Below are 14,005 nucleotides of genomic sequence, written 5' to 3' on the forward strand. Positions count from 1 at the left end.
GCACATTGCACTGACTGCCTCAATTATGGAAGCATAGGAGCATTGGAATGTATTATATTGGTAGTAATGTTTCTTTGCTCATTGTTAAGTAATTAATTGTGAAATTATTATTATTTTATTATGGGGAGACTTTGTTGTGTTTGAAACGACGACCTTGTTTCTCATGTGAAATGTGGCAAAACCAAGTTTCCTTTAGCCCAGGTTACAGTAGATACCCGTTTATGTAGGACAACTACAACAACTCTCTTGAGTCCCCTCAATATGGTGTTGTATCGCCAGCAAAATCCCATGATGCATTCTGGTGTACAAGCCCTATAGGGCAATTCATATTATCTCCTAATGTTCATTTTCACCTGTCCACAGTGTTATGATTCAGCATAAGGTATTATACACTTGTTGTTATATTTATGACTATTATTTGTGAACTTCACATGCCAAAGGTAATATGTTACTGACTCAAACTGTTGATTAACAGTTGTGTTGTGTTTTTGTAATTCTTGACCAGGCCTACCCTGAAGGGCATATTGAAGCTTAGTTATGTAGTTGGCATAAGAGCAGAAATAAGAGGTTTGCTATCAACTGAAGTATATATGTCAGGGACATATTACATTTGACTTGAATATATTGTTTTTATATGCCAGTTTTCACATTCACTTTGAACCAAAAGAGACGATACACATCTCGATGGTGCCAATGCTCAACCCTGTTAAACAATATCCATTGTCATAATCCATACCATTATTTGGCTACCTTTTCCTAAACTATAAATTGTCGTTAAGTGTATACTGGTAGCTATTTGCTTTTGCACAATTCAAACTTCAAAGATATAGATTTTGTTTTACAGTAATACCTTGTAAACTATGCCTTTATTTTAATATATGCTCCCACTAGTAAATGTCTCATCTTATTTTTTTTGGAACTATTATTTATTTTATGTTTTCTTTCTGTGTGTGCCAATGTAATATTTTAGTCACGTGTCAGTGAAAAATAAGTTGTTATTCCATCTAGCGACATTAATTATTTAATGCTGTCTACCTCTGCAAACAACTAATATTTTGAAATGCATATTTTAATGTTCCTCCTCAGCAGAAAACTTCAGTGATAACTCTTGCCTTCATTATTTTTAAGGCAATTACAGTATTGCCTTTTTTGCTGTTTACTGTAGCGTAACCTGTTTTTGAAATATTATTCACACACGTTTAATGTAGGCCTATAAATAAATAAAAAAAATGCTTATCTTCCAAGTGTGCACAGTGTTTGTTATTATGAGTACCATAGGAGACAAACTGAAACATTGGCCAATATTATGTTCCACTTTTCATTCAAATAAAAAACAGTTTTATATCCTGTGTCCTTGTACTTTTTTCGCCCATCTATGTACTCATTGATCGTTCAATTCATTAATTAATTTGTTCGTCCATTCATTCAACAAGTCATGCAGCCATTCATTCATGATTGCGAATAGAAAATACAAACTGTAGGCTGTTGATATTTAAGAGCTTAACCAAGCTTAAACATGGCGAGTAAAGAGGCCTTGAGCATTTCATACAAACTACAAAACAAAAGTATTGTTCTTGTTATTGCCAATCAGCTGTGACTGGATTGTAACAGACGTGTACTTTCACCCAGATCGACCAATGAGAATTTCATCAACAAACCAAGCCGCGCCCTCTGCAGCTTTATCGCTGCTCTACACCAATGGAAACGAGAGCTCATCGCTACTGACGGTTTTATCCACCAATAGATTTCCTTATTTGGCAATGTTCATTCCCCACCCACCGAAAGAAAGCAAGAGAGTTAGTTGATCGCGACAGTTTTGGTAAGTGCTAAGTTATCTACTTAATTTCAAAGTAACGCACGGATCAAAATCGTATAATCGATCATTATTATACGGAGCTTTACCGCACGATTTGAGAATGTATATTTGGTGGAGTTGTCATGCACGTATTAAATGTCGAATGACAGATTGTGCTTGCCTGGGTTTTTTTTTCATTGTGACGTGTGTTTTGGTTGTATCAATCGACCAGACAGCGATCGCCCTGCGCTACGAAACATTCCAACTTTAATAGGGTGTTTGATTGCGTTATGGGTTCTGGAATGTGCGTTTAGACGTTTCCAACTCATTCATTTATTTGAACAGGCAACATAGGTTGCGTCATGCCTGAACTTGTTGACATTCTTTTGTTTACCATGTAGGCTTCAGTGCCTTTGCGTTCTCCTGCAGAAAGACCTACTACCGTGTTGTAACACTTTGCTTTGCACCCATCTATTCTTTTACACGGTGGAATTGGCATGATTTAGAATGTCATTTTAAGCAAAAATGATTGACCTTATGGATCAAATACTTATTTAAAACATCAAAGCAAAGTGACTACATTTGTTCAAGTATCCAATGGTTTATGAGAATGGCTAACGTTTTAGGTTACCTTGTGAATGTAATCCATGTAGCCCTTTATAACCTAGGGTTAATGTTTTGATAGACAGAACTCGGTGGGCTACGTTCCCGGAATGTCTACATTTTTATACAAAGCAAAAACGTTTTGCTGTCAACTACTTTTAGGCTCTGTGATTTTTTTATTTGGTATTGAATGTGTTTAACACAATCAATCTGTTGTTTTTGTTACGCAGCAGTGAATGAATGAGCGATAGTGCGCATGCGCGAAGTTCTAGTTCTAGTTTATAAACAAGCCCTGTACGCAATCGGCCACGTGACTGTTGTGGCAAAGGGTTTCTCTGGTGCTTTCAAAGACAAAAGATTATCTCGACCTCGCATGTTTCATTCACATTTTCCAAAATATGACATTTGTTTACGATGGATGTAATTTAATATTTCCAGCCCAAATAACATTGTCGTCTTTAACGAACACATGCGAACAAAAACAGAACAGAAACAGAAACAAAAACCCCAACGAAGTTATTGTATTTTGTTGGCCTACTTGTAGGCCTCAACAATGTAATAGGCTTTATATAAGCTATAGTAAAATAGTAAAATATTTAATTGGATATTGTTGGATATCATTTTATGTCTTTTGTTATCATTTTATATAATTGTGTATATTTTTATATCATCAAAAATTTCAAGTTCAGTTATATTGCCACGTGACCTGGAATTGACCTTAGCACGATGCAGTCGTCCTACTTTATCAGTTGAATCCTTTGGATGTTTTGTTTCCCCTACCACCAGGCCAGCTGGGGAAGCGTAATGTAACGCAGAAACCACAGCACATCTGACCTAGAACACGAGTGGAAAAAGGAAACAAAGGAAAAGAGAAGAGAAGACAGAGCAACAATGGACGAGTCCTTTGACCCGCTAAAGTGCACCGAGGAGCTGCCCTCCTCTCCCGGGTGTACCATGGATTTCGGTAATTTTTGCACATTCGCCCGCACCATGTATCAGATATAATAATAATAATAATAATAATACACTTAATTTGAAGGCGCCTTTCTCTGCACTCAAGGACACCATCCAAAGATACACAAAAGTAATTCAAAAGAAACAACAATAAGATAAATAAAAGTAGATAAATAACAACAAATAGTAAGAGACAAAACAATCGGCATCCGATGGAAAAGGCATGATGGTGTTTTGAGTTTCACATCAGATGTGATATGACCATAAGCCACGTTAAACAGAAGGAGGTGATGTCCACGTGTGTGCAGACGACATGCCAGAGCTCCAGGAGGTGGAGGAGGACCGGAGGTCTTCAGAGATGTTCCGGCTGGGGGCGGGGGTCTCCCACCAGGAGCTGGGCACCTCCCCCAGCAACAACTGGCTGGCGGAGCTGGCCAACATAGCCACCAGTCCCCAGAGCCCCCTCCTCAAAGACGCCCCTCACAAGAGGTGAGTTTGCCCGTCCGGCTGTGCTGGAGTTGGCGCTGGTTAAAGGGGGCCGTAGGGCTTGGGTTGCATTGTGACGTCACACCGTAATGGCCGCCTCTATTTCGGAAGCCTAGGAGTGTTGGTTATTATGTTGGTGATGTTGGGTCATTGTTTAGTGATCGGGATTGATTTGTCATTATGGGGTGACAATTGTTGTGTTTGAAACAACCACAGCGTTTCTCACCCGAGACTTGGCAGAACAAGGTTTTTTGTAGAATTGTTTCCGGTAGTTTTACGTTGATTTAAGAATTATACAATACCAAGTACCATACCAAAATGCAAGATTTTCTAGCTATCTCTAGTCTAAATGTTGGAAACACTCTACTACTCAACCCTCCCTCTCCCCCCTGCCTCTCCCTACTCTTTCCGAACCTCACTCTTAAAAAACAGCAGTTTGTTGACCTTGCACAATGATATTTCTGTACAAAGTCGGAGCAATGAACCTAGAACCCTGTGGCCTTAAATTTGCATTTAGTCAACAGGACAGAAATAGTTTTAGAACCAAATTCAGACCAACAAAGGCAGGCTATTGTACCTTTTTAGGCTTAGGGCTATCTGAGCATCATCCTTCTTTTTTTTTTTTAACAGTAAGAAATGATTCACCTGTTTGTCTTGGGGACATTATTCCTAATAATGTCCCCAAACAAAACACTAAAACACTTGGGGTGGGGACGGGTGACGGTGTGATGACGTTCTGAGCACAATACATACATACACCGCTCTGTGCATTAGAGTAACATTATCCACGGTCGCATGAACCTCTATTTTGTCTTATTTTTTGTGTTTTTATTCAATACACATTTTTCAGATCGTCCCCAGTCCACATCTTCGGCAGCAGCAACAGTTTACATTCCTACGCCCGGCCGCCGCTGGCCAGCAGTGCCCCCACCCCGTCCAGGATGCATCTACGGGACCGCAGACGTGTCAGGGTAATGACACGCGCCGCCGGCCGTCCCCTCTGTCTGTTACGCTGTAGTCCGGCAAGCAGTGGCTCAGGAGGAACAGTGGGTACACTGGCAACCGGAAGGTTGCTAGTTCGATCCCTGACTCCTCCTGTGTCGGAGTAGAGCAAGCTTACCTAGCCCTACCTGCACCTGACTAGTGGTTGACTCCACCATTTGGTGTGTGTATGAATGGGTGAATCGAAGGCAATCGTTTCGCATTGACTGGCCACCGGTTAGAAAAGCGCTATATAAATGCAATCCATTTACCATTTAGTTAGCAGATGGTTTTTATCCAAATAGACTTCTCGTTTATAATTTTAGGATGTCATGAAGCCCCACACCATGTATTTATATATATTTATATCCATGTACATTATATTTACATTGTATACCGTACACAGCATCCTTGAGCAAGATGCCACAACCCATGGCTGCTGCTTCATAATGAGTGTCTCAGTTCACTAGCCACGTTGAATACCAATATCAAGGTAAAGCATGACATGGAGTTCATGTCCCTGATCCGGAACAGGCCAGCAGTGAATCCGAGTCCGGGGTCTTCTCCATGTCTTCGTCGTTTTCAGACGATGAGGACATGGCCTGGTCCCGCTCCTGGCCCTCTACAGCCTGGCATTGCTTCCTTAAAGGTAAACTATTCAGAGTATGGGAACACACAATGGGAACACACACATTGGACACACACATCACAGCCGCTGTGCTGGTGTAATCATACCAGCATTAAATAGAATCCAGTGTTGTACTGTACATTGCATTAACATTGAAAGTATGTCTAGGTTAACGCGCATGTATAGATGATGTCAATACATGCAACCCCAGTGGTTTGTGAAGATAAACTAATAAACGGATGGATGGATCTCAATCCCAAATGTGCTTCACAACTGTCCCACCAGCTACTAATGCAGCGTGATTCTGCTGTGTGTCGACGTCTTTGATGTGTCGTCCCCACAGGCACCCGGCTGCGTTTCCACCGCGGCTCCAACGTGGAGTGGCAGGACGCCGACGACCTCAGGGACTCTGATGACGACTCAGATGACGAGTCCATGATGGTGACCACTTCCCTCAAGGTGCACACGCGAGCGCACGCACGCACGCACACACATACATATACACACACACACACGTAGGCATACTATGATTGTGTCTGTTTTATAACAACAATGTGTTGTGATTGTGAACCTATTGAGATACACATATATACACACACACACACACACACTAGGCATACTATGATTGTGTCTGTTTTATAACAACAACGTGATTGTGAACCTGTTGAGATGATGAGTGTGATTGTCCTTGTGTGGTGCAGAGCTACGGTTCAGAGGGCCTCAGGTTGGTGGACCATGAGGAGGCCATGTCTGTTGCCCAGGTGGTGCTCAAACTGACCTTCGACCCTGGCTCAACCACCAATGGCCTTTTAACAGCAGAATGTCGACTGGACCACCCGTTTTTCGTCAAAAATAAAGGTAGAAAATGCAAGAATATAATGCTATTAATTTGTTTGCTTATATTGAGATTTGTTGGAAATCCATAGGGAGGTAGAGTATGCATAGCAAGTGCATTATTACAGATATATAGTATATCTTATTTATATGTATTTTTGGCCAACATCCAACCACTTTACCACTATCGTCCCGTATACGGGACGCTATCATTATATTTTCTGTTTACAGCTGCCCATCGCTAATGCTCTCTCTCTCTCTCTCTCTCTCTCTCTCTCTCTCTCTCTCTCTCTCTCTCTCTCTCTCTCTCTCTCTCTCTCTCTCTCTCTGCATCTCTCTGTCAGGGTGGGCTTCCTTCTACCCCAGCCTCACCGTGGTGCACCATGGGATCCCCTGCTATGAGATGCAGGTGGGGGACCTGTGTCTGCCCCCCAATCACCCGGATGCCATTAACTGTGACGACTCGGTGGTCTTTGACACTTTCAGGAGGTATGCCACCGTCCTTACAACCGTGATCTAGGGCACTGATGAAAAATGGTAACAAGGTTAAACAGGTCATGATTTCCACATGCAGACGGTAACTTACATGTGGGTTGTGCTATATGAGTCATGCCGGTGGCCTGCAGAGTAAAAGCAGACCTGACCATATTTAGACACTAGCTAAACTAGAGACAACAGGATATGCCTAAATAAACAGGGAAGAGACACAAGCATCACTACAAAGTGACTACCTAAGTTATAAAGTGAAGAAAAGTCCTGACCCTGTTCACTTGTTATGCGGCAGATTCAATGCATGCATGGATCTTTCGACTATTCAATGATGTGTGTATGTTATTCTCAATGGAACATGAATGGCTGTATACAGCATAAAACAAATATTACCTTACACATTACCCTATTCCCACTGACTGTATTGGAATAGCATTTCATTTCCACATGCCTAATTCAACTTTGGAGAGGGTGCATGATGGACAGTCCAGAGTGGTAAGGGTTTGCACTCCCAGTCGGAAGGTTCTGCTTTTTGACCCCAGATGTCTGCAGCCTACTACAGTGTGCCTGTACGCCTGATCCCTAGCTGCTCCTTAATAACCATGGCCGTCTCTCCTCTTGCAGTTATGACTTCACCCCGCTCGACTCCTCAGCCGTGTACGTGTTGAGCAACATGGCTCGCCAGCGCAGGACCTCCCAGTCCAGCGGCGGCGCTGTGAGCCCCGACTGTGATAAGTTTGAGCGCTCCGGCTCCCCCCAGTCCTCCAACAGCAAATCAAGCAGGGGCCACGCCTCAGGGACAGCCGTTGTTGCCACGCCCACAAAATGCAAGCGGCCAATGAATGCATTCATGCTCTTTGCTAAGAAGTACAGAGTGGAGTACACTCAGATGTATCCCGGCAAGGATAACAGGTGTGTATTCTTCCTGCGTCGCTATGGTAACGTTGACTCCGTTGAACACAGTGATCTGGCAAAAGGTAGACAAAGGGGCTGTAATTAAGATTGGAGAGTTGTCAAGAGAAAGCGGAAGAGAGCATTTTGAAACTAAACTAAACCAAAGAAAGTTCCCCTCCATCTGTGCTCTCTCCCTACTTTTCTCCACCACTTAAAGGTGTATTCACGCACCCGTGATTGATTGCCAAGATGGTTTCCACGATCCACTGAGGGACGGGATCTAAAATCTAAACCGGTCGATAGAGTCAACTCGAAACAACTATTCTCACAGCACATTTCACTCAATTGTAGTGGACGGATAGCTCTTAAATCTTACCTACAGCACCATTTTAAAGGGATAGGATAGTCTGGTGGTGAGGGTGTTCGACTCCCCTCGCCAAAAGGTTCTGGGTTCTAGCTCATTCAGCCTGGCTTTACACAGCCTACCTGTAGGCATCCTTGAAAAGCAGCCGGAGAGAGAGCTCCGTCACTCTCAAACACACTGTGGCACTGTGCAACACCTAGCATTGACACTAGTTATTACTTTTACAGAACATCTTGAACTGCGGTAGAGCATAATGATAATGTTGTCATTTGATTTCTGGTACTGTCTGATACCCCACTGATACCCCATTTTAGCCTGATTTGGATTCAAATAAATAAGGCTTATATCCCTGACCATTATTAAGACCTGTTAGAAATCAGACTCGGAAAAGGCTTTACTGCCAGGTAATTCTCCACATCGGGGGAATTCGTACCATGAAACAAAACAAGATACAAAATGCAACTGTTCAGGTTATCAAAGTATAAAAAGAGCACTTGCAGTGATGTACATACCGATAATAACCGTGTGTTCCTCCAACACCATGCAGAGCCATCAGTGTGATCCTGGGGGACAAGTGGAAGAAGATGAAGAGCGAGGAGAGGAGGATGTACACCCTGGAGGCCAAGGTCCTGGCGGAGGAGCAGAAGCGCCTGAACCCAGACTGCTGGAAGCGCAAGAGGACCAACTCTGTGCGTAAACCTGCTTTTAGATGGGTACCTGATGGGGCTCTGTAGGACAGGCGGTGAGGGCAGAGGAACGTGTGTTTCTGAACTGGGCCGCGTCTGCCGTTCCTTACGTTACCTTACAATTAAAATGTGTTTGTATAGCCCCTTAATCCCAGTTAGTCGCAAAGGATTTAAGAAGGGCACAAGAAAATATTTCTTTCTTTCTTTGTAAAACAAATTGACAATCATTGCTAGCTCTAACTTCAATCCAATTGCGCTCAAAGGTAATTTATGAACCATTTCTTTGTTTGCTTCTCTTCTCCACCAGGGTTCCCAGCAGACCTAGATGAACTCTCATGACCCGCTCAGGTGTTGCTTGTGTGATACGGAGGACAACCCCTTTAGAGTCACACCGCTTAAAGCCTGAACACAGCTCTGCGCGCATTGATGAGTTACAACTGTGATGCAGAACATATACATGCATTTTATAACCTTTCAAAAGAATACATTATAGAGACAACCTTTAAGGGAAAGAAAACAGCAACATTGATTACAGAATATATATCCCCAAACTGTAAAATGTAATCTCATCACTAACAGTGCTACTATTTTCCTATATCTTTTTATGTCAGATATGCCTTTTGTTTTATGTCCTTTTTTAAAATAATGGATCTGCTTCTATATATTTCCAGATATTTCATACTACTCAGAGATAGACATGTGGATATGTGGTGCTACGCTCAGTGTGGGCTGAGCAATCTTTAAAACAGCAAGTGTCCATAATTGTAAAATAATAGTTATTCTATATTTTACAACTCTTTCTTCTTCCTCTAGCCTCTGCCTCATTTTGAGCAACTATCCACAGATTGGTCAACTTTTTTATGGATAAATGTTGTAATGCAGTGAATAATAAGCAATTAAACGTTGGGTTAGGGTTAGTGTGTGTGGATGTGTTGGGTGTGTGTGTGTGAGTGTGTGGTTGTGGAGATGTCTGCCTTGACTTGCATCCCCTTCCTTCCCAATAGGCCAAACCATGAACGGGCCTTGATGGGGAAGGGGGGGGGGGGGGGGGTGCAGGGGAGAGGAGGTAGAACACCCACCCACACACACACACACACACATATATATATATATATATATATATATATATATATATATATATATATAGACACACACACACACACACACATTGACACACATACTTACTTACTTATACACACACTTACTTGCTTACACACACACACACACACACACACACACACACACACACACACACACACACACACCCGTATGTACACACTTATTTGCTTACACACGTAAACACGTACATCATCAGTACATCAGGGCCGGGCCTCACTGTAAGTGTTTAATTTTTATTGCACTTTATATAAATATGTAATCTAACATTTACAGCCATGGTATGCTCGAGGAAACCATTTGTATGATATGGTATATGATATGTATCTCGATTAGATATTTGACATGCTCGCGGTAAAGCAGCCGTGCTCTGCTTGCGGGTTTGCTTGAGTTTATACTGCTTTGTTGATAATGTACAGGTTTCACATACACCCAACCACCTCTTGCACAGAATACCCTTGTATTATATTATAAATACATTTTTAAAATTGGCATCCGACTTCAGCCTGCATAGTATTTTTATTTCTGCACCATTTGCTCACTGTCTTTGTACTGTAAGCAGTGTATATATATCTATCTATCTATAGATATATATATAGATATATATATATATATATTACCCTTCAATATTCGGGGGGGTCCCCATCTTCCGATTGTTGCGCAATATCGATCTAAATTTTTCTCATGCAGTAGGCCTATAGCATACTTAGCAGAGGTCAAGGCGCAAAGTCAAAGTACTTTGTGGGCGGTTCTATGGCGCTGTTGCTATTATGACGGCTAGATAAATGAGCTTTGCGCCCGGCGCAAATCTAAAATGGGTTGGGCTGAAACCCGCAGGTGTGTTTTGGGCGTAACATGCAATAAACCAATGAGAGTGGCATCTCCCATCCCCTTTAATAGCCAGCGCAGTTTGACTTGACGAGTTGATTTTTGACAGCGCGTTTGCAGTCTCCGCTGAGACAGATGCATGACCACATGAATTTCAAACTTCAAATGGCTCAGTTTATGGCAAAATAATAGGCATAATTAACATAATCAACACATGGAATAGCGTTTTCTTCTCCAACTTGAGAAACACTGATTCGTCATGTAAATTGCGGCAAAGACAACTTAAAACACATGCGGACGCGGTCCTCGATGGCCGCAACTGTGGGTCTATTTAATGATATGCGGCAATACATTAACAAACATCGTTTGTTACCAGTATTGTAGGCCTATAGGTCTACATTATCGTTGTCGACTTGTGTTGATAATATGCATGTGTCCCCCTGTTAATATACATCGCCATGGACTGCATTATGCGTTACGTGTTTAATTTGCGTGTGTTTAGACAGATGGGCGCGCACACACACGTGCACCAAGCATCATAAAGTTGTTTCATATCACAACAGTTTAGTCTGTGTATGTATATTTCACGTTTATTTCATTAATAAAAAAAAACATGCGTGCAGGTAAAAAAAAAAAAAAAAATTATATAAAACATTATATAAAAAATGATATTAAAAATATATTTTTAAAAAATATATAAAAAAATAATAATATATATATATTTTTTGCGCATGTTTTTTTTTTTTTTACCTGCGCGCATGTCCAAAAAAAACCATGCGCGCATGTCCAAAAAAAACCATGCGCGCGCAGGTAAAAAAAACAACATGCGCGCATGTCCAAAAAAAAACCTGGCGCTCAGGTCAAAAAAAGACCTGCGCGCATGTTTTTTTTAATTAATGAAACAAACGTGAAATATACATACACAGACTAAACTGTTGTGATATGAAACAACTTTATTTATCTTATAACCAAGTCTCATATAAAAAAAAAATATGGCCTTGCTTTTTCTTTGCAGAAAAATTAGAAATTGCAAAAACACCAATGATCATTCATAATGTTTGTCAATCAGATGCTTATTACTTTTCTGGGGAACAGTCAACCTCCTATCAATCTGTCACGGCTTTCAAACATGAAAATATAATATAAAGCCGTATCGGACGCCTCGGGACGGACTTCAACGCGCTGCGGCATCAACTTACGTTATTGTTGAAGATTCTTGAAGATCGGCCGGTTGTGCGTGAATGAGTAAATGAATGGACGTGTGTGTGTGTGTGTGTGTGTGTGTGTGTGTGTGTGTGTGTGTGTGTGTGTGTGTGTGTGTGTGTGTGTGTGTGTGTGTGTGTGTGTGTGTGCGGACGTGCGCCATTCAAAGTAACAAAAAAATCCTGTGTGTACAATGCATTTTGCTCTGGCGTCCTCCTTGGTCTGTTGTTGTTCTGGGATGCACTAGCTTTATTTGCACTCAGTAGCCCATCCTTGTCGGAGAGGGGGGTCCGATTTTTCTGTCTCTCATCCACTCCCGTCTCTCACTCAAACATACGCGCACACACAGCTCCAACTTGTCTCTATACTATATTTCTGCTCCTTTCTCCCGTCACAACAACATTACTGTAGGCCTATGTAACCGTGGCTATCTGTTGCGTGGCTTTCCCACTAAGATAGCTAGTATTCTTCTATTAGTACTCATTTTTAGTGTTTCTCATGTAAGCTACTTCCCCACATAAAGAGCTTAGTTCTGGTTGGATCGCTTCCCAAATCGTCCCGCTTACATTTTCGTCTCGTTTTCGTCAGACTGTAGACCCCCCCCCTCACCCCCAATGTTTTCAAGTGGCCAATTTTGTTTAAAAAACGGCGAATTTCGCCGAAAGGTGACTGCATGCCTTTGCATGCCTGTGTGTATAGCCTACGTGTGTGTAAGCGTAGGCTATGTTGTAGTTCCGACCTGCCATGGCACGTCAAAATAGCAACAACAACTGCGCTATCCGACCAGGTATTTTTCGGTCAGTGGCGCAATTGCATTGCATTTTTTAGATCACTAAAATAGCACCAAGTATCATTTGCGCCGGAACACACCCCTGCTTTTCGCCGACACGCCTCTCCAGGCGCAAGTGTAGTGGTGCCTGGTTGCTGCGGGGGGACATCAGCTTTGCGCCGGGTGCACACTAGCAACGACACATGCGTCGGTGTATAAAGTCAATTGCACCGGGCAAGATAGGGCCCTTCTTCTGTTTGGCGCACATGGCTAATTTGCATACGCGCACAGGACTGGCTGGCTCCGCTTGGCAAAAAAATAGAACATATTTGTGAATAAATGTTTAAAATTGAATACTGGACATGGTGAGCTTAAACACATTCAAATGACCATTAGTGAAAAAAAAAACAGATTTTTTTTTTGACGAAATTTGAGACCCCCTTCAAATTTTGCTTTTGAGGCTTTCAGGGGGTCTCATGGGTTAATCTGGGGGGCCCAGCCCCGGACCCCCCCCCGTATTTTGCACACTGACTGTAAGTATTCCAGTAAGTGGAAGATATAGAAGGATAGCAGAGAAACAGCAGCAGACACATTGACATTACCTGCGTGGACACCTAATTCAACATCAGTTAGGTCTGCCTGTTTTAATTACTCCCATGTATCATTTTTGTTTTGCACAGGCACAGGCATGTCTTCTTAGATGTGTTGCCATGCTTTCATCAGTGGTCTTTATTCGTGATTATTTATTATGCGACCGACAGAGGGCGCCAAAGCTCCACTATAATTTACACTCTATGAAGACAGTAGAGCAGGTTATTTCCAACGTTCGGCGCCAATACGCCATTCATTTCGGATGCGCAGAGCGTTTGCTCTGGCTGCATCCACATGAACAGCAGGCACCCATGCTTGTCACTGCCAGGTGGGGAACCTCAATATTTACCTCATATGCAGCTGACAATATCAAGCATTGCCAATCGGATTGTAACGTACAAGTTTAACCTGGGGTTGTACTTATAGTGAAGAAGCATTCCTGGGCCTACTAATAGCTTTTTACGAATGCATCATCGGGTTGCAATTCAAATTCATTTTTCATACGTTTCGACCAAAAGCTTCCTGCCTAGTGATTACGTTTATGTTTTCATTAATCAACCATTGGCACGCCATATATAGCCTATGCTTCATCATTAGGCCTACATGGTTTTCTAGGATACGTTTGAGCCTCCAAGGCCTCATTTGCAATACACCAATCTGTTCCAATGCTTTGAAACTGATACAAATGATGGAGTTCAATTTAAAAAAAAAAGATTAACACCATCAAGGGCTTTGAAGAATATACATTAAATTGTACCATCTGGAACGAGACGCGACAATTTAT

General features: G+C 42.0%; 1 protein-coding gene across 1 annotated transcript; it reads left to right on the forward strand.

Moving 5' to 3' along the window:
• Positions 1-1,769: 1,769 nt before the first annotated feature.
• On the forward strand, positions 1,770-10,322 carry hbp1 (HMG-box transcription factor 1). The gene is made up of 11 exons (XM_084477220.1): positions 1,770-1,819; positions 3,185-3,362; positions 3,661-3,841; positions 4,689-4,809; positions 5,354-5,468; positions 5,791-5,906; positions 6,149-6,305; positions 6,626-6,770; positions 7,395-7,682; positions 8,576-8,717; positions 9,022-10,322. Exons 2-11 carry the CDS (start codon positions 3,290-3,292, stop codon positions 9,037-9,039), a joined length of 1,356 nt encoding a protein of 451 aa, XP_084333346.1. The 5' UTR covers positions 1,770-1,819; positions 3,185-3,289; the 3' UTR covers positions 9,040-10,322.
• Positions 10,323-14,005: the final 3,683 nt, after the last annotated feature.

The sequence above is a fragment of the Micromesistius poutassou genome (genome assembly GCF_964030765.1).
Source record: "Micromesistius poutassou genome assembly, chromosome: 13".
Taxonomy (NCBI): Eukaryota; Metazoa; Chordata; class Actinopteri; order Gadiformes; family Gadidae; genus Micromesistius; species Micromesistius poutassou.

Bases quoted from the DNA above. Each gene is read 5' to 3' on its own strand.
- hbp1 (XM_084477220.1), top strand. From the start codon at position 3,290: ATGGACGAGTCCTTTGACCCGCTAAAGTGCACCGAGGAGCTGCCCTCC. The intron at 4,810-5,353 runs GTAATGACACGC...GATCCGGAACAG, and splicing joins GGGACCGCAGACGTGTCAGG to GCCAGCAGTGAATCCGAGTC. The intron at 7,683-8,575 runs GTGTGTATTCTT...AACACCATGCAG, and splicing joins TATCCCGGCAAGGATAACAG to AGCCATCAGTGTGATCCTGG.